The following is a 19,893-nucleotide window of genomic DNA, read 5'->3' as shown; positions in this document are numbered from 1 at the left end:
AAATTGTATTCATCTGGGCTGGGTTCTCTCTACGCCTGCCAGCATCACTGTTCTGGTAATTGCACCTACTGACATGCTAATCATGCGTATATGATTGCTACAACCAGTCACTGTCTTCACTGATGATGCCTGTATGTACCATACAAAACTGCTTTAAAGGTGTTGTCCACGAATTACATTTTGATTGATCCCTAGGCTAGCTCTGTGTTCATGTCAGGTGGGGTCTGGCATCTACACCAATGGGCTGCTTATAGCTCCAGCGGTGGCTGGATGTAAACCATTTACAGAGCTGGAACAGCGAAGCTTCATGCAATGTATGGTGGCCGTTCTCCCCAACTGGAAATCTGTTCCTATTGAAGTGAATATGAGCGGAGCTGCTATACCTTAGAACGGCCACTATACAGGGTACAGAACTGCGCTGTTCCGGTGGGACCTGCTGGGTGTGCCGGTTGCTGGTTCCCTTCCGATCTGATATTGCTGACCGATCACAAGGATATTGTAGTCTTGGACAATCCCTTTAAACTCTAATCATTTTGAAATGCAATTCTAAATGAATTCCTACTGAAATGAGTTATTAGGTCATCTGCAGTCATTATTTTTGGTTAATTTGTAGGTGTAGTGTCGTTGTTGGCTGTTCATCCATCTTCTGTGGGAAAACAGCTATTGCCCAAAACATTTGGACAGTCAAATGTTAATATTTCTCAACAAGTGGTAAGCAATTTGTTTTTTTTTAGTGTGAATATTTTATCATTGCTTGTCATACTCATATATGTGTAGTGAATGTGTTCAATGCAAGTCTTGTTAGACATCTCTCAGCTGCCTATTAACAGAACACCTGCACTAACTACTGTATTCTATGGATCTGTGTGCTCCGATAACCTAGTTTAGTGCAGCTAACATTGAGCGAGGTCACCTGGACTTAAAGCAGATAATAATAAAAAAAAATCCTCTCTCCATGACTAATTGGGTCATGGTAAGTAGTGCATTTATCCAGTTGAGAAAGGGGACAGGGGATAACTAGCTTTAAATAACTCCTGATATTATCTTCTATATTAACCTTGTTCTTGAGTACTTTATACATTGTCGATCAGTCATGGGAATTTTAAGCCTGTCTTGTATGTAAATCTGTTCTTGCTCTGATGTCTAACATTCATTATATATATTGCCAGTCTTGAATTTAAGCAATAGGATTGATTAAATAGGGAGAATGTAAGTCCGCAAGGACAGGGTCCTCTCCCCTCTGTACCGGTCTGTCATCGTAAATTTGTTTATTGTAAACGATATGTATAACTTTGTATGTAACCCTCTCTCATGTACAGCACCATGGAATTAATGGTGCTATATAAATAAATGTATAGCTGTAATGAATTTGTCCTGATGCTTCACATCCATGTTACATGACTGCATCTTCCATGTGGTTTGACACACTCAATATTTGCACGTTCTTAATGCACCGCATATTCAAATGTGCATACAGTTCTTAGCTCCATGTAGAAACAGGATCGATCGTGTCACTCCAGAAATCGCTACTCTCCAACTTCTTGAGCCATCAGCTCCGCCACTCTCATCCACCCTGCCATAGACTTTTGCAGTGACTTATGACTCATTCAGGCAAAATTTGACCTCCTGTTTCCACATAGAGTTTAGAAGAATTGGCTGAGTAGAAAGGCAAAATGAGCAATTGTAAGTACAGTGTTATATAATGATTACTGCAATATATTAAGAGGCTATGCATTTTGATGGGAGTTATTCTTAAAACTTTACAGATGACACACATCATTAACTTGACCTGCAGGCTTTAATTTACTTTTAAGATCAGTAATTGAACATAAGATACAATAGAGGATATACCTCCCCTTGTTCATTATGTGTATCCTGTTATGATGTGGAACTGAAGGTAAACTAATCAAATTTGTAAACTATGCAAAGCTAGGAGGGATCACTAACACAAGAGAAGACAGAGAAATGGGCAGTGACTAATAGAATGGTATTTAACAGGGAGAAATGCAAGATTCTATATCTGGGCAAGACAAATAAAAATTATATCTACAGAATGGGAGGAAAAGAACTAGGCAACAGCATGTTTGAAATAGACTTGCATACACTAAGGCTATGCTCACACATTGCATTTGTTTTTTTGCAGGCAAAACCTGCTCTCTTGGCAGTAAAGAAGCTGCTTATATAAAGCTGGTTTTGCAGCGTTTTTCAGGATCCCAAAGTTCATCTTTGCTTTCACCACAGAAGTATGCACACAGGTCACCAGTGCAAGACATGTGAAACCGTAAAACCATTTTATTGAAAAAGGACAATTTGATCAAATTATTTAGTAAAAAAAGATTGTCTGAAAAAATAGTGACTATTCTGGGCAATAACTTGAGTTAATGAAATAATACACCATTACAAATGTAACAGTGGGGGGCGGTAAATTGGTAAGGAATTGTTTACCTAAGATGGGTGGGGAATCTTTTTTTTTTTTTTTTTTTTCTGCTAAGGGCCATTTGGATATTTATACCATCCTACGGGGGCCGTACAAACTCCGCCCACAAGGTACATCCTGACTCTGGTACTGGTGTCAGAATGTAATCTTTCACTGCATGCCTTTCAGTGTTCAGTAGTGAACACTGCATGTGTGTGCTAACAGAGCAACCTAAAAATGAGCTGGTTGTAATCAAAATACAGCTCCCTGCCCAAGATTGCGATCTCTGAGAATCTGCTTGTGGGCCTGATAAAAGGTCGAGGGCCGTAAATGGCCCTGGAGCCTGAGGTTCCCTACCACTGACCCTAAGACATGGACAGCACAATGAGTTTGTAGTACACTTGTTTACTTTTACACTTTGGTCAGCCACAGGCATTGTTCAATTTCACTCCTTGGTCAGCCGATGTTTACTTTTACATATCACTAATTTAATTAAACTATACTAATTGCAACTGCTATTCTAATGCGAGGATACTAAGGGTACTGTCACACAGTACCATTTTGATCGCTACGACGGCACGATCCGTGACGTCGCAGCGATCGTATGATTATCGCTCCAGCGTCGTAGACTGCTGTCACACGTTGCAATCACGGCGCTGGAGCGATGCCGAAGTCCCCGGTAACCAGGGTAAACATCGGGTAACTAAGCGCAGGGCCGCGCTTAGTAACCCGATGTTTACCGTGGTTACCAGCGTAAAAGTAAAAAAAAACAAACAGTACATACTTACATTCTGGTGTCTGTCCCCGGCGTTCTGCTTCTCTCCACTGTGTAAGCGCCATAGCCGGCAAGCACAGCGGTGACGTCAGACGTCACCGCTGTGCTCGCTTTCCGGCTGGCAGACGCTCACACAGTGGAGAGAAGCTGAGACGCCGGGGACAGACACCGGAATGTGAGTATGTACTGTTTGTTTTTTTTTTACTTTTACGCTGGTAACCACGGTAAACATCGGGTTACTAAGCGCGGCCCTGCGCTTAGTTACCCGATGTTTACCCTGGTTACAAGCGAACACATCGCTGGATCGCTGTCACACACAACGATCCAGCGATGTCAGCGGGTGATCAAGCGACGAAAAAAAGTTCCACACGATCTGCTACGACGTACGATTCTCAGCAGGATCCCTGATCGCTGCTGCGTGTCAGACACTGCGATATCGTAACGATATCGCTAGAACGTCACGAATCGTACCGTCGTAGCGATCAAAATGGTACTGTGTGACAGTACCCTAAGACATTATGGTTTAAACTTGGGGAAAAATCACAAAAATAAATAGGTTTCACATACTGCTGTAGATGTTAAGTTTTTTCACTAAAAATGCAGCAAAACCTGATGCCTGCGTTTTTACTGTATTTTTGTATTTAAACATTGTTTTCTATGGGTGAAAAACTGCTGGAAGTGATGCTTAAGTTTTCAAAAATTCAGCAGTATTCCAGTTTTGGGGGAAAAAAAAAAGTTTTCTGAAATTTCATAGACTTAGCTGTTACTGTAAAACGCAGATTAAAATTTGCATAAAAACGCAGCAAAAATTCAACGTGTGAACATAGCCTAATAGGTCAGACTGCACATGAGTCAACAGTGTGATGCAACAGTAAAAAAGGCAAACACATTTCTGGGATGTATAAAGAGAAGCATAGTCTCATGAGTCACATGAAGTAATTATCCCCGTCTACTCCTCCTTGATCAGGTCTCATCCGGAATATTGTGTCCAGTTCTGGACACTACATTTTAAAAAAGACATAGAAAAACTGGAGCAAGTTTAGACAAGAGCTACCAGGATGGTGAGCGGACTGCACAGTATGAGGATCAGTTAAAGGATCTGGGAATGTTTAGCTTGCAAAAAAGGCTAAGAGGAGACTTAATAGCTGTCTACAAATATCTGAAGGGATGTCACAGTGTTGAGAGGGATCATTCTTATTCTCATATTCTTGGGAAAAAACGAGACGCAATGGGATGAAACTGAAAGGGAGAAGATACAGATTAGAAATTAGGTTTAACGTTTTGACAGTGAGGGACATGAGTGAAACAGGCTTCAACGAGAGGTGGTGAGTTCTCCTTTAATGGAAGTCTTCAAACAGAGGCTGGACAGACATCTGTCTGAGATGGTTTAGTGAATCCTGCATTGAGCAGGGGGTTGGACACAATGACCTATGTTGGGATGTGCCTGCAGTGTGCACCCTGTACATTAGTAACAATGGGATCCAGACTCAGTGTATTAAAATTCAAGACAAAGCTCTTCCTGTGTTTTCCCACAATTTACACTGATCAAAAAAATAAAGGGAACACTAAAATCCCACATCCTAGGTATCACTGAATGAAATATTCTAGTTGTATATCTTTATTCATTACATAGTGGAATGTGTTGAGAACAATAAAACCTAAAAATGATCAACGTAAATCACAACTAAAATCCCACGGAGGTATGGAGTTGGACTGATGCTCAAAATCAAAGTGGAAAATGAAGTTACAGGCTGATCCAACTTCAGTGGAAATGCCTCGACAAGGAAATGATGTTCAGTAGTGTGTGTGGCCTCCACGTGCCTGTATGACCCCCCTACAGCGCCTGGCCATGCTCCTTATGAGGCGGCGGATGTTCTCCTGAGGGATCTCCTCCCAGACCTGGACTACAGCATCCGCCAACTCCCGGACAGTCTGTGGTGCAACGTGTGATGTTGGTGGATGGTGCGAGACACGATGTCCCAGATGTGTTCAATCGGATTCAGGTCTGGGTAACGGGCATGCCAGTCCATCGCTTCAATGCCTTCATCTTGCAGGAACTGCTGACACACTTCAGCCACATGAGGTCTGGCATTGTACTGCATTAGGAGGAACCCAGGGCCAACCACACCAGTATATGGTCTAACAAGGGGTCTGAGGATCTCATCTCGGTACCTAATGGCAGTCAGGCTACCTCTGGCGAGCACATGGAGGGCTGTGCGGTCCTCCAAAGAAATGCCACCCCACACCATTACTGACCCACTGCCAAACCGCTCATGCCGAAGGATGTTGCAGGCAGCAGATCGCCCTCCATGGGTCTCCAGACTCTGTCACATGTTTTTAGTGTGAACCTGCTTTCATGTGAAGAGCACAGGGTGCCAGTGGCGAATTTGCCAATCCTGGTGTTCTGTGGCAAATGCCAAGCATACTGCATGGTGTTGGACTGTGGGCACAATCCCCATCTCAGGACGTCGAGCACTCGGACCTTCCTCATGAAGTCGGTTTCTAACAGTTTGTGCAGACACATGCACATTTGTGGCCTGCTGGAGGTCATTTTGCAGGGCTATGGCAGTGCTCCTCCTGTGCCTCTTTGCACAAAGGCTGAGGTAGCGGTCCTGCTGCTGGGTTGTGGCCCTCTTTCGGCCCCCTCCTCTTATCCTGGTGTACTGGCCTGTCTCCTGGTAGCGCCTCCAGCCTCTGGACACTACGCTGACAGACACAGTAAACCACTTTGCCACAGCTCGCGTTGATGTGCCATCCTGGATGAGCTGCACTACCTGAGCCACTTGTGTGGGTTGTAGAGTCCGTCTCATGCTACCACGAGTGTGAAAGCACAACCAACATTCAAAAGTGGCCAGAAAGTATTGGTACTGAGATGTGGTCTGTGGTCCCCACCTGCAGAGCCACTCCTTTGAGTGCACAATAATTTCCATCTGTTGTCTATTCCATTTGCACCACAGCATGTGAAATTGATTGTGAAACAGTGTTGCTTCCTAAGTGGACAGTTCGATTTCACAGAAGTTTGATTTACTTGGAGTTATATTCTGTTGTTTAAGTGTTCCCTTTATTTTTTGAGCAGTGTATTTCACTGGAAAGACCCAACTTTTTAAGAGGCTATAGGGTGTTGACTCCAGGGATTTGATTCAAGATCTTGTGAAGTCAGTTTAGTGACTCTATTGACCGGAATGTCATATAGACCAATCCTACTGTTGAATTCAGTAGGTGGGTGTACTGACGGCTGGATCCCCTCCAGGTCTGCTCATTTTGGTGTATTTGCTTTGAATTGGAATGACACTGACACATGTCGCACAATTTGTCAGTCTGCATTGTGTTAATATGTGTCTTCACATCTTTTATGGTGGTTTTCTTGCATAAAAGCATTGATTCAAGGTCTCCACCTCTGGACAGTGTGCACCACTGCAGGAACTTAAGTATCAACCTTTCATAAAAGTGCATGGGTTAGGATTGGCAGCGAGTTATAAAATAGAGTTAAACCCCTTGAAGTGTAACCATCGGTTTAAATTTTTTTTCATAAAGCAATAGTACATATGAAAATAAGCAACTTAACAATCTTATCAGAGAAATCTATCTTTCCCTGCCAAAATTGATCAGTCATAATCAAAATTACTTTCCCATTACTGAGATGGCGGTTGCTACTGATGCAATTCTGTGTAGATGGGAGGAGCTAGAGACAGAGCTCCTCCCTCCTATTTACGTAGAGTCTTATCATTAGCAGCCACCATCTCTATATCAGTTATGGGAAAGTCTTTACTGAATACAGATTTTACCTCAGAACTGAGAATTTTCATAACGACTGTAATATATCTTATCAGAGAAATCTGCTACTTTCTCTGCTAGAATTGCTCAAAGTTGCTTATTTTCATGTGTACTATTGATTTATGAAATATAAATTAAAACGACCGCTACTGTTAAACCCCTTTCCGACATTGGGCATAGCAGTACGCCGATGTCGGACTCCCTCCCTTTGGTGTGTGCCCCAGCACTGAGCCCACAGCTTTTCTGGCACATGTCCGATATGTAGATATATATATATCTAAACGGAGTAATGCGAAAGAAACGCCAGAATTATGTGTTTTGGTCGCCGCAACATTGCATTAAAATGCAATACCGGATGATCAAAAGATCATATCTGCACCAAAACGGTATAATTAAAAATGTCAGTTCAGCGCGCAGACTCCAAAAAAAACGCTGCGTGTGCATGCATTTTTGCATGCGTTCACATTGTTTATGCGCGTGCGTTCGATATTGCCAATGCTTTTCGAGTAGAATTTCCTTGACACCAGACATACAATGGGCGTGTCTCATATGATTTCTATATAAAGACCCTTCACTGATGAAACCATCGTCTTTTGCTGCTGTATCCAGCTGCAAGATGGATCTTGGCGTGGAGAGCTTCATTCTTAATCTTGATTTGTCATTGAGATCTGTTGCCTTTGCTGTGGCTTGTGAAGAAGAAAGAGAAGACGTCGTCGCTATTGGCAACACGCCGTCGTTGAAGTCCGAGAGAGCCGTGGAGCCGACCACTTGTCGTCCACAGAGCTGCGTGAAAACCCTGAGAAGTTTTTCAAGTACACGAGAATGTCGGAACAGAGCGTCCATGACTTGCTGCTACGTGTCCGAGGATCCATCACCAGGCAGGACACACAGCTACGTCGTGCAATTCCTGCGGAGGAACGTCTGTTGGTGACCCAACACTTAGAACTTGAGGAACCTGTTACTACCACACTGCAGGATTACCAAGATCACCCTCTGAGGACTACGGTGGAAGTTGCCCAAATGAGGGATAAATTTGTTGCCTACTTTGTTTCGGATATTGGACGTGTGGCATGGCAAGACGAAATGGTTTAAGCCACTAATAAATAAAATGTACCTGAAATGTTTGCTGACTTTAATTACTAAACACCTTGACTGTAACACCCATTAAGGCCTCTTTCACATTTCCGTCGGTATCGGGCCGTCGCAAACCGCCGGCCCTACGTACCGACGGACATTGTGCAAAATTGTGCACAACGTGGGCAGCGGATGCAGTTTTCCGACGCATCCGCTGCCCATTATGAAGTCCGGGGAGGAGTTCCGGCCGCGCATGCGCGGTCGGAAATGGTGGATCCGACGGACGAAAAAACGTTCCCTTGAATGTTTTTTTCGTCACGACGGACAACAAACACAACGCATCCATTTCACGACGGATGCAACGTGTGGCCATCCGTCGTCAATAAAAGTCTATGGCAAAAAAACGCATCCTGCGGGCACATTTGCAGGATCTGTTTTTTTACCAAAACGACGGGTTGCGATGGATGGCAAAAAATGGAAATGTCAAAGAGGCCTAATACTTCACTCAACAATACACACATGTTTAAATAAAGAGATAAAGAAAACACAGTGAGACAGGGATCCTGACAAAAAAAAAAAGAATTTTTATTAACAAAAAAAAATTAATTTAACATTAAATAACTAAATAACAATCAGTGTCATGTCCAGTCTGGGAAGCTTCACTGGAGGACATGTTGGAAAAGCAGGCAGCAGTGAAATGAAACACAAACACTACAGAAAAGAACAGAGAAGAACATTACTCTGTCGCCTCATTGGGGGATACAGGACCATGGGTGTTATACTGCTGTTCACTAGGAGGCGACACTATGCATTATCTGAAAAAGATTAACTGTGGCTCCTCCTCTGCAGTATACACCCCTGGACGGCATCAGCCTTCTCCAGTTTTTGCTTAGTGTCGCATAGGAGGCACTCCTAAGATTTTTTCTTTTACTCCGTTTTTTTCCGACGGATTACAGATGAAGAAAAGTGGGTCTCCTGCGAGACTCCCGGCATGGCTCCTTCCTCGGGCCCCTATTACGGGGTGCCCGGTTGAAGTAGAGATGGCTATTCCCCATGTTGCTCTTTCCCCAGTCCCTCGTGTGCTGGTTCGAAGTCGAGACCCCCCTCCTTCCTCAATTCTTTTTGGTTTCTGGGTTGAGGTCGAGGTGAGGATAAAGGCCCCTGAAGGTGACATCAGCACCCTCCCTAATCCCCCTCTGGGGGTATTAGGTTGAGACGCCTCAGGTAGGGCCTGTAGAGGCAGCATTCTACAGCTCCCAGCAATGGGCCAGCAAACTGCGCCTGCATCCAGGGACCCCAGCCCAGCTGCGGGCTCCTGTTGGGGCCAGGGGGAGTGCAGGCAGGCATGGCACAGACAAACACAGGGCTCCCTGCGCCCCTGTCTCTGCGGCAGCACCAGCTCTATACTGCCTCAGGAGGACCCCTCACCGGGCCCCCCTTCCGCTTACAGCCCCACCGCTGTCCTGCCTTTAAATCCGGGGAGGTCCGGTTCAGATCCGACCCCCTCCCGGACTTTCGCGCCGGCCTGGAGCCCTTCTGGGCATCAGGCATCTAATTTAGGCCCCGGCTTCGGCCTAGCTGAAGCCACCGCCTCCTCTCCACCCCCCGGCCCGCTCCCTGGATGACAAATATGACACTCTCTACATTGTCATAGAGGGGGCGGATCGAGACAGAAAGGGCGCGTTTTTACACAGCTTTGTCGCCTTTTTGTCAGCTCTCCGTCCCCTTCTCCCCCTGCCTCTTCTCCTCGGCGGCCATTTCTACTGCAGCAAGGATTAACCTTGCATCTCCCGGTCAGCAGGACCAGGCCAGCCAGTCTCCGGGGGGCACAAGATTGTGGATCTTCGGCGCTGGACCTAGGGGCAAACTGGTGGGGTAAGATCACAGCTGAGTTGTTTTACTCAGCTGTGAATCCATATTCCCTATAAGGCTCCTCTATAGGGTTCTCTGCATAGCTACCCCTGTAACGTCCTCTGCATAGCAGCCCTTCTGCACTCTGTGCACTATGCTGGGCTCAAGGTCCAAGAGAACCAGGCAGGACTGCTATTATGCATTCTGCACAGCCTGCAGGACCGCTCTCCCCAGTGGCAGTATCTACCCACACTGCCAGGACTGCACTCAGACTACTGTGTCAGAGCCCCAAGAGGTCCCTGCCAATGCTTTGGTGTCTAATGCCACGCCGGAATGGGTAACTCAGATGTCGCAATCTATGACGCAGTCTATAGATAACCTAACCTCCACATTGCTTCAGGCTCTGCAGAGTCATGCCTCGGCTATGACCGTTACCCAGCAAAGGGAGAGCTTGGCTCAGGGACAGGACGACCCTGGCACATCCACGTCTAAGTCAGGACGCAAGCGGACCCACAGTCCATCTACGTCATCCCATAGCACTCGGTCATCCCCTTCTAGGGAGAGACACCGTAGTTCCAGGTCAGCTAGACCGTCCTCTTCCAGGGACAGACAACGCAGATCTCCGCAATCCCCGACCAGAGAAGGCCTCCTCCCCAGCTCACCCAGCAGGGGACGCCTCAGTTATACACAGGATTCGGAAGGCATCTGTGACTCCGACAAGGAAGCGGAGGGGTCCCTGATCCCAACCCCCCCTAGCAATATTGCGCTAGTTGAGGACTTAATCTCCTCCATCCATCGGGTGCTGGACATTTCTGATCCGCTACCAGAGGCCCCAGAACACAAGATTTCCTTTGAAGGACCTCTGAAGCCGCCTAAGGTTTTCTTTAACCACCCAGAGTTAAGGCGATCCTTAAAAAGCAGTTCTCACAGCCTGAGAAAATTCGCTAATCGCAAATATCTGGAGGCGAGGTACCCCTTCCCGCAGAAGGATACCAAGGAGTGGACAGACCCACCCGAAGTGGACCCCCCAGTCTCTAGACTAGCAGCACGAACCCTCCTTTCACTGCCAGATAGCTCAACCCTCAGGGACACAGCAGACCGGCAGGTAGAACGCATGACTCGTTCAATTTTCGAGGCCGCAGGAGCATCCCTGGCTCCCGCGTTTACTTCAGTTTGGGCTGCCAAGGTCATTATGGCCTGGGCCAAAAATATACAAGCTCTCCAAGCATCCGCTCCTGAGCTGTCGGACCAAGCGGTTTAAATAGCAGTCGTAGCAGATTACATGCTTCATGCAGCTCTGGATTCAGCAAGGGGTGTAGCGGGGATAGCATCAAACGCCATCACAATTCGGTGTATCCTCTGGCTGCGGGAATGGAAAGCCAACGCAGCCTCAAAGAAGTCCCTCACGCACCTCCCCTACCTCAGTGGGCGTCTTTTCGGTGAACAGTTGGACACCATATCCAACGCCACCGGGGGTAAGAGTACCTCTCTTCCCCAACTGAAACCTGAACGCACTTAAAAGAAGCGTAACCAAACTCGATTCCGATCCTTTCGGATTTCTGCGTGCTGGTCCGTCTCGCGTCCAGCACAAAATCGTAACCGTTCCCTACGCAGGGCCAACTCATGATCAATGCAAAGGTCGGACAAGACCTGGCAGTCAAAAGCAGCCCAGTCTAAACTTAGAGGAGGAAAATCTCAGACTTTCTCCTCATCATGACTCACGGACCCCAGAAGACAACACACCCGTAGGTGGCCGACTTTTGCTCTTTCATCAAGTCTGGCTGCCTATTACAGAAGACAGGTGGGTCAGGGAACTAGTGTCTTCCGGATACAAGATAGAGTTCACCTCCAACCCACCGGACCGATTCTTCCTCTCTGTCTCCCCAAAACCACCAGCCAAGGCTCGTGCCTTCCGGAAAGCGGTCTCCTCGCTTTTTCAAGCAGGAGTCATAGTACCGGTCCCCATGGCCGAGCGCTTCCGGGGGTTCTACTCCAATCTATTCGTAGTTCCCAATAAAGGAGGCAGCGTGCGGCCCATACTGGACCTAGAACAACTCAACAAATGCGTATGGGTCCGTCACTTACCACATGGAGTCCCTTCGGTCCATCATTGCGTCCATGGAGAAGGGAGAATATCTCGCCTGCATAGACATACATGAAGCATACCTGCATATACCGATTGCACCTGCTCATCAGAGATTTCTCAGGTTTGCAATCGACCAGGACCACTACCAGTTCGTGGCTCTCCCGTTTGGACTCGCCACGGCTCCCAGAGTGTTTACCAAAGTCATGGCAGCCATCATGGACGTCCTGCACTCCAGAGGCATAGTAGTCGTTCCATACTTGGACGATCTACTCATCAAGGCTCCCACCTTCAAGGACTGCGAGCTCAGCGTCTCAATCACAATCGACACTGAGTCGCATGGGTTGGTTAGTTAACCTACAAAACTCATCACCAACCCCGAGTCAGTCTCTGACCTTCCTGGGAATGCTATTCAACACCTCCAGGGGTCTAGTGCTCCTTCCCAAGGACAAGGCACTGGCTCTCCGTCTAGGAGTTCGCACCCTCCTCCGCAAACCCCCTCGATCTCTCCGGTTTGCCATGAGTCCTCGGCAGGATGGGGGCAGCAATAGAAGCCGTCCCATTTGCCCAGTTTCATCTCAGGCCTCTCCAACTAGCCATCCTCAAGTCCTGGGACAAGAACCCTTTCTCGACAGGGAGTTCTAGCTAATGTCATCAACTAAGAGGTCCCTGCACTGGTGGCTCAAGCCAACCTCGCTAGCAAAGGGGAAATCCTTTCTCACAGGTCATTGGAAAGTTCTGACCACCGATGCGAGCCTGACGGGTTGGGGTGCAGTGCACCTACACCACAGGGCAAGTGGTCCCCAGTGGAAGCGACCATGCCCATCAGCATCCTGGAAATTCACGCCATCCTCCTGGCATTGAGGGCTTTTCATCACTTACTGGCAGCCTCTCACATCAGCATACAGTCGGACAATGCCATGATAATGTGAATCACCAAGGGGGGACCCGCAGTACCCAGGCGATGCGAGAAGTCTCACATATCCTCCACTGGGCGGAGGAAACAGGGTCGGTTCTCTCGGCGGTCCACTTCCCAGGTGTGGACAACTGGGAAGCAGACTTCCTTAGCCGACAAGAAATAGACTCGGGAGAGTGGTCTCTCCATCCCGAAATTTTTCGCCAGATCTGCCATCGCTGGGGGACCCCGGATGTGGACCTAATGGCATCCCACTTCAATGCCAAGGTCTCCAACTTCATGGCCAGAACACAAGACCCGCGGTCGCTCGGAGCAGACGCTCTGGTTCAGGACTGGACCCAGTTCCAGCTTCTGTACATTTTTCCACCTGTCCCCCTGATATCCAGAGTGGTGAGGAAGATCAAACAAGAGGGAGTTCCAACCATCCTAATTGCATCGGACTGGCCCAGACGTACATGGTATGCTGACATCGTACAACTTACAGCAGACGCCCCCTGGCGTCTCCCCGACGATCTTCTATCACAAGGCCCGTTCTACCACCAGAACTCAGGGGCTCTCAATTTGACGGCGTGGCCCTTGAGACCTGGGTTCTAACCCAGGCAGGGCTCTCGCTGGACGTCATTGGAACCATGATCAGGGCACGGAAGCCAGCCTCTGCCAAGATTTATTACCGTACCTGGAAAGCTTTCTTTACCTGGTGTGAATCTCGTGGCCAGACCCCACTCCCTTATTCCCTACCCAAAGTACTTGGTTTTCTCCAATCGGGTCTGGAGGCCAGGCTGTCATTGGGCTCGCTTAAGAGCCAGGTGTCAGCCCTCTCAGTGCTTTTTCAAAGGCGGATTGCTACCAAGCCGCAAGTAAGGACTTTTCTTCAGGGGGTTTCCCGATTTGGTTCCCCCATACAGATGACTACTAGAAACGTGGGACCTCAACCTGGTCCTGACAGCATTGCAGGAACCACCCTTCGAACCCCTTAAGGAGGTCCCGCTCTGCCTTCTCTCCCAGAAGGTGGTTTTCCTGGTGGCAATCACCTCGCTACACAGGGTGTCTGAACTTACAGCACTCTCCTGCAGACGGCCCTTCCTGGCCTTTCACCAGGACAAGGTAGTTCTTAGTACGGTCCCATCCTTCCTTCCGAAGGTTGTGTCCAACTTCCAACTCAATGAGGAAATTTCACTACCATCCCTTTGTCCGGGTCCGGTTCATAGAGTGGAGAAGGCTCTGCATATGCTTGACCTCTTCAGGGCATTGCGTATATACGTGTCTAGGACTGCGTCCTTCCGGAGGTCTGATTCTCTTTTCCTCCTTCCGGAAGGCAGCCACAAGGGTCTGCCAGCTTCCAAAGCTACCCTTGCCAGGTGGATCAAATCCAGCATACAAGAGGCCTACCGCCTTAAGAATTCTCCTTCCAGCCGGTATTACGGCACATTCTACACGGGCGGTAGGGGCCTCCTGGCCATTCGGCACAACAAGTGTGTAAGGCGGCCACTTGGACTAGCCTACACACGTTTACTAAACACTACAGGGTTCATACCCAGTCCTCAGCGGACGCGAGTCTGGGTAGATGTGTTCTGCAGGCGGCGGTGCCCTAAGTATAGGGGCCTGTCTGCACAATATTCGTCCATTGCTTCCCACCCAGGGACTGCTTTAGGACATCCCATGGTCCTGTGTCCCCCAGTGAGGCGACAGAGTAAAGGAGATTTTTGTGTACTCACCGTAAAATCTTTCTCTTAGCCTCTAATTGGGGGACACAGCTCCCACCCTGTTGCCCTTTCCGGGCCGTTGTAACTGTTGAGTTCTCATATCGTTTTCTTGAGCTTGTACATAGTTGCCGCCTTACAGGCATAATTATGTTATTCATGTTACGTTCCTTCTGCTTTTGCACAAAACTGGAGAAGGCTGATGCCGTCCAGGGGTGTATACTGCAGAGGAGGAGCCACAGTTAATCTTTTTCAGATTATGCATAGTGTCGCCTCCTAGTGGACAGCAGCATAACACCCTTGGTCCTGTGTCCCCCAATTAGAGGCTAAGAGAGAGATTTTACAGTGAGTACACAAAAATCTCCTTTTAAACTTAAGAGCCAAAAAAATAAATGTGAAAACTCAATGTACATCAATACTTACATTACAGGCAGTAGTCCAACAGCACAGCAGGACCTGCTCATTCTAAAGTACGCATGCGTATCGAATGGATGCGCGTACCAATGCGTTCCCATAGACGGTAACGCGTTGTTTTGACTCTTAATAATGTGCATGATTGCATATGCATGCATGCGGATCATATGTTGTGCACAGATACGCTAATGTGAAACCAGCCTAACAGCTGCTGGAGACTATTGAAGCCAGTAAAAAGTTAAAAAAAAATATATATATATATATATATATATATATATATATATATATATATATATATATATATATATATATATATATATATATATATATATATATATATATATATATCTATCATCCCCCATTTGCATCATTCAAAAAAATAAAACAATTTAAAAAAAAAATACGCATATTTGAAATCGCCGAGTTCAGAAACGCCATATCTATCAATATATAAAAAAAATTAATCCGATAGGTAAACGGCGTAACAAGAGAGAAAAATCAAAATTCCAGAATTTTTTTGAAATGCATTAACGGGCGATCAAGAACACATCTGCACCAAAATGGTATCAATAAAAATGTCCCCTCGGGGTGCAAAAAATAAGCAATCACCCAGCCCCAGATCACGTAAAAATGGAGATGCTACGAGTCACGGAAAATGGCTACTTTTTTTTTTTTTTCGTTTACAAACTCTGGAATTTTTTTCACCACTTAAATTAAAAAAGAGCCTATACAAGTTTGGTATCTACGAACTCATAGTGATCTGGAGAATCATAATGTCAAGTCTGTTTTAGCATTTAGAGAACATGGTTAAAAAAAAAAATAAATTGTGGAATTGCACATTTTTTGCAGTGTCACCTGCACTTTTATTATTTTATTATTTTTTTACAGTTTTCCAATACATTGTATGGTAAAACCAATGGTGTTGTTTAAAAGTAAAACTTTTCCAGCAAAAAAAAAAGTTGAAGCTGTTTTGTAGGGTGCAGTGGGCTAAAATTCCTCCAAGCCGATGTGCAGGACTAATCAACTGTTGCCAGAAATAATTAGATGCAGTTATTGCTGCAGATTTTATCTAGGTGGTTCTACACTCCCGCTAAACACATTTCCCGATCAATCCGATTTTATGCTGGAGGAATTGTGGTCAGACATAATCATCTTCACATATTCTGGGAATGTCCCAAACTTTGGATACTCAGGAAAGATGTGTCTTTACTATTGAATAAAATAAATGAGTCTCCCGTCAAAATTTCTCCCCAGTTGGTTCTCCTTAAAAATTAGACAAGCTTCTTTACATATTTTTGTCATAAAAACTTGTATTGCATCAAAGTGGAAATTGATGGCTACTCCCTATATTTCTGACATAATTGATATTATATTCTCTCATAACGCCTTTGAAATGTCCTTAGCTTTAAGGAAATAACACTCTACCTAAATATAATTCCAAATGGTCCTTTGCTTAGATTTTTAATACACAGAGCTGTGGACCAATTGATGCTAGTGTACTGGGTGCCCACTGCTGACGCATCAGAGTTGATACTATATCATGTAATATATCCTCCATTATATCTTTTCTTCAGTAGTTGATCTTTAACTGGACCTGCAGGCTTTGATGGACTTTTAAGATGTTTTTTTTTTTTTTTCCTCTGGAAAATGAGTTTGGAATTCTAATGAGAAGGGAAGGTTTGTGACACTGCTGCATTATGGGTTCCTCCTCAGAATCAAATAGTATAAATAATAATCTTTATTTTTATATAGTTCTAACATATTATGCAGCGCTTTACAGCTTGCACACATTATCATTTCTGTCCCCATTGGGGCTCACAATCTAAATTCCCTATCAGTATGTCTTTGGAATGTGGGAGGAAACCGGAGAACCCGGAGGAAACCAAACACTGAGACAACATGCAAACTCTTTGCAGATGTTGTCCAAGGTGGGGATTGAACCCAGGACTCCAGCGCTGCAAGGCTGCAGTGCTATCCACTGAGCCACCGTGCTGCCCCTTTAAAGAACTTGGCACTCCTTTTATATAATGCAAACTGAGCTTTATCATATGACGTTTCTTTCTGTGTATCATCAGGGCATCAGAAACTGAAATATGGCATGTAAAATGTTACACAGGAGAATAAAGGAAAGAAAATCAAATACAGGATATTGAAAAGACATAAGCATACAGTATACATGGGGAAGTTCCCAGGGTAATATATATGATGGTACACACAACTCTTACTGCGCTCAGTATGGCAGCAATGCTCACAGCTATAATAACACTGTGACAAAGACAGGTCTCCTGCTTCAATAGAATATAATGCTTTGGCAGGGTAGCAAAATGCATGATCTAGGTGTATACAGTGGGGCAAAAAAGTATTTAGTCATTCAGCAATAGTGCAAGTTCCACCACTTAAAAAGATGAGAGGCGTCTGTAATTTACATCATAGGTAGACCTCAACTATGGGAGACAAACTGAGAAAAAAAAATCCAGAAAATCACATTGTCTGTTTTTTTTATCATTTTATTTGCATATTATGGTGGAAAATAAGTACCGTATTTTTCGGACTATAGGACGCACCGGACTATAAGGCGCACCCAGGTTTTAGAGGTGGAAAATAGGGAAAAAAAATATTTGAAGCAAAAAGATGTGGTAAAATATTTAATAACATAAATAACATACTATTATATGTGGCGTTATTATATATAATAGTATGTTATTATGTTGGAAGCTGCGGGACCAGTGTGGTGGCTGTGAAGTACTATATGAAGATGCTGGAGGGTGAGTATAAGAATGGGGGCACAAGGCTTATATTGAAAGCACCACTCCAGCACTGCAAAATAACACTGGAGTGCTGCTTTAAAATCCCATGGGAGAACTATAACTCCCAGCATGTCCTGCAGATCCTATGACATGCTGGGGGTTATAGTTCACTAAAGGAGTGGCAGAGTGCTTTATTGTGTATTGTAAAGACTAACCTCTTAATTGTGGCAGCCTGCCAGCCTGTGGTGAGGTAAAAGCATCCCATGACTGCACACAGAGCCCTCCCTCTTGTTGCCTTTCCACAGCACAGGTTATGAGGAAGCTGCAGATTCTAGTGGGGAGCCTGAAGGACCTGTGATGATGTCAAGAAGAGGGAGGGCTCTGAGCTGCCATGTGATGCTCCAGCCCGCCCACTTCTGACATCATCACAGGTCCTGTTTGTGCACAGCACTCAGCGTCCAAGCATGGCAGGCAGGTACGCAGCGATCTCCTCTGGCCCCTGCTGCTGCCTCCTCCCCAGGACACACAAATCTCCCTAGCTGCTGCAGGAGTCAGCAGCTGAGGAAGCCATGCGTGTCCCTGCTTAAGTGCAGCATTCATTTGCTGCTCCCGGCTCACCGCTCAGCTGATCGGTGGGCGGGGAGCCGCTAATAAATATTCACTGCACTTAATCAGCGGGACCATGTGCTTTCCCCAGCAGCTGATTCCGGCAGCGGGGACATCCTGAAGTGGGATATCATTGCGATCCCACTCGCTGCTGCCCCCCTCCCCACATGCTATATCCGTACTATAAGACGCACCCACACTTTCCTCCCAAATTTGGAGGAAAAAAAGTGCGTCTTATAGTCCGAAAAATACGGTATTTGGTCAGAAACAAAATTTCATCTCAATACTTTGTAATATATCCTTTGTTGGCAATGACAGAGGTCAAACGTTTTCTGTAAGTCTTCACAAGGTTGCCACACACTGTTGTTGGTATGTTGGCCCATTCCTCCATGCAGATCTCCTCTAGAGCAGTGATGTTTTTGGCTTTTCGCTTGGCAACACGGACTTTCAACTCCCTCCAAAGGTTTTCTATAGGGTTGAGATCTGGAGACTGGCTAGGCCACTCCAGGACCTTGAAATGCTTCTTACGAAGCCACTCCTTCGTTGCCCTGGCGGTGTGCTTTGGATCATTGACATGTTGACAGACCCAGCCACGTTTCATCTTCAATGCCCTTGCTGATGGAAGGAGGTTTGCACTCAAAATCTCACGATACATGGCCCCATTCATTCTTTCATGTACCCGGATCAGTCGTCCTAGCCCCTTTGCAGAGAAACAGCCCCAAAGCATGATGTTTCCACCACCATGCTTTACAGTAGGTATGGTGTTTGATGGATGCAACTCAGTATTCTTTTTCCTCCAAACACGACAAGTTGTGTTTCTACCAAACAGTTCCAGTTTGGTTTCATCAGACCATAGGACATTCTCCCAAAACTCCTCTGGATCATCCAAATGCTCTCTAGCAAACTTCAGACGGGCCCGGACATGTACTGGCTTAAGCAGTGGGACACGTCTGGCACTGCAGGATCTGAGTCCATGGTGGCGTAGTGTGTTACTTATGGTAGGCCTTGTTACATTGGTCCCAGCTCTCTGCAGTTCATTCACTAGGTCCCCCCGCGTGGTTCTGGGATTTTTGCTCACCGTTCTTGTGATCATTCTGACCCCACGGGGTGGGATTTTGCGTGGAGCCCCAGATCGAGGGAGATTATCAGTGGTCTTGAATGTCTTCCATTTTCTAATTGCTCCCACTGTTGATTTCTTCACTCCAAGCTGGTTGGCTATTGCAGATTCAGTCTTCCCAGCCTGGTGCAGGGCTACAATTTTGTTTCTGGTGTCCTTTGACAGCTCTTTGGTCTTCACCATAGTGGAGTTTGGAGTCAGACTGTTTGAGGGTGTGCACAGGTGTCTTTTTATACTGATAACAAGTTTAAACAGGTGCCATTACTACAGGTAATGAGTGGAGGAAAGAGGAGACTCTTAAAGAAGAAGTTACAGGTCTGTGAGAGCCAGAAATCTTGATTGTTTGTTTGTTTCTGACCAAATACTTATTTTCCACCATAATATGCAAATAAAATGATAAAAAAACAGACAGTGTGATTT

The 19,893-nt window shown here is 46.0% G+C and overlaps 1 protein-coding gene across 2 annotated transcripts in view; it reads left to right on the top strand.

The window, feature by feature from the left end:
• Positions 1-19,893, top strand: part of TFDP1 (transcription factor Dp-1) — a 129,202-nt gene that overhangs the window by 38,257 nt on the left and 71,052 nt on the right. For both annotated transcript variants that reach the window (XM_077296940.1, XM_077296941.1), the window contains exon 4: positions 614-711. In XM_077296940.1, the coding sequence (XP_077153055.1) occupies positions 614-711 (98 nt within the window). The remainder of the gene's footprint in view (positions 1-613; positions 712-19,893) is intronic.

This window comes from Ranitomeya variabilis, chromosome 3, assembly GCF_051348905.1.
Source record: "Ranitomeya variabilis isolate aRanVar5 chromosome 3, aRanVar5.hap1, whole genome shotgun sequence".
NCBI classification, from domain to species: Eukaryota; Metazoa; Chordata; class Amphibia; order Anura; family Dendrobatidae; genus Ranitomeya; species Ranitomeya variabilis.
This window is presented reverse-complemented; position numbering and strand designations above follow the sequence as displayed.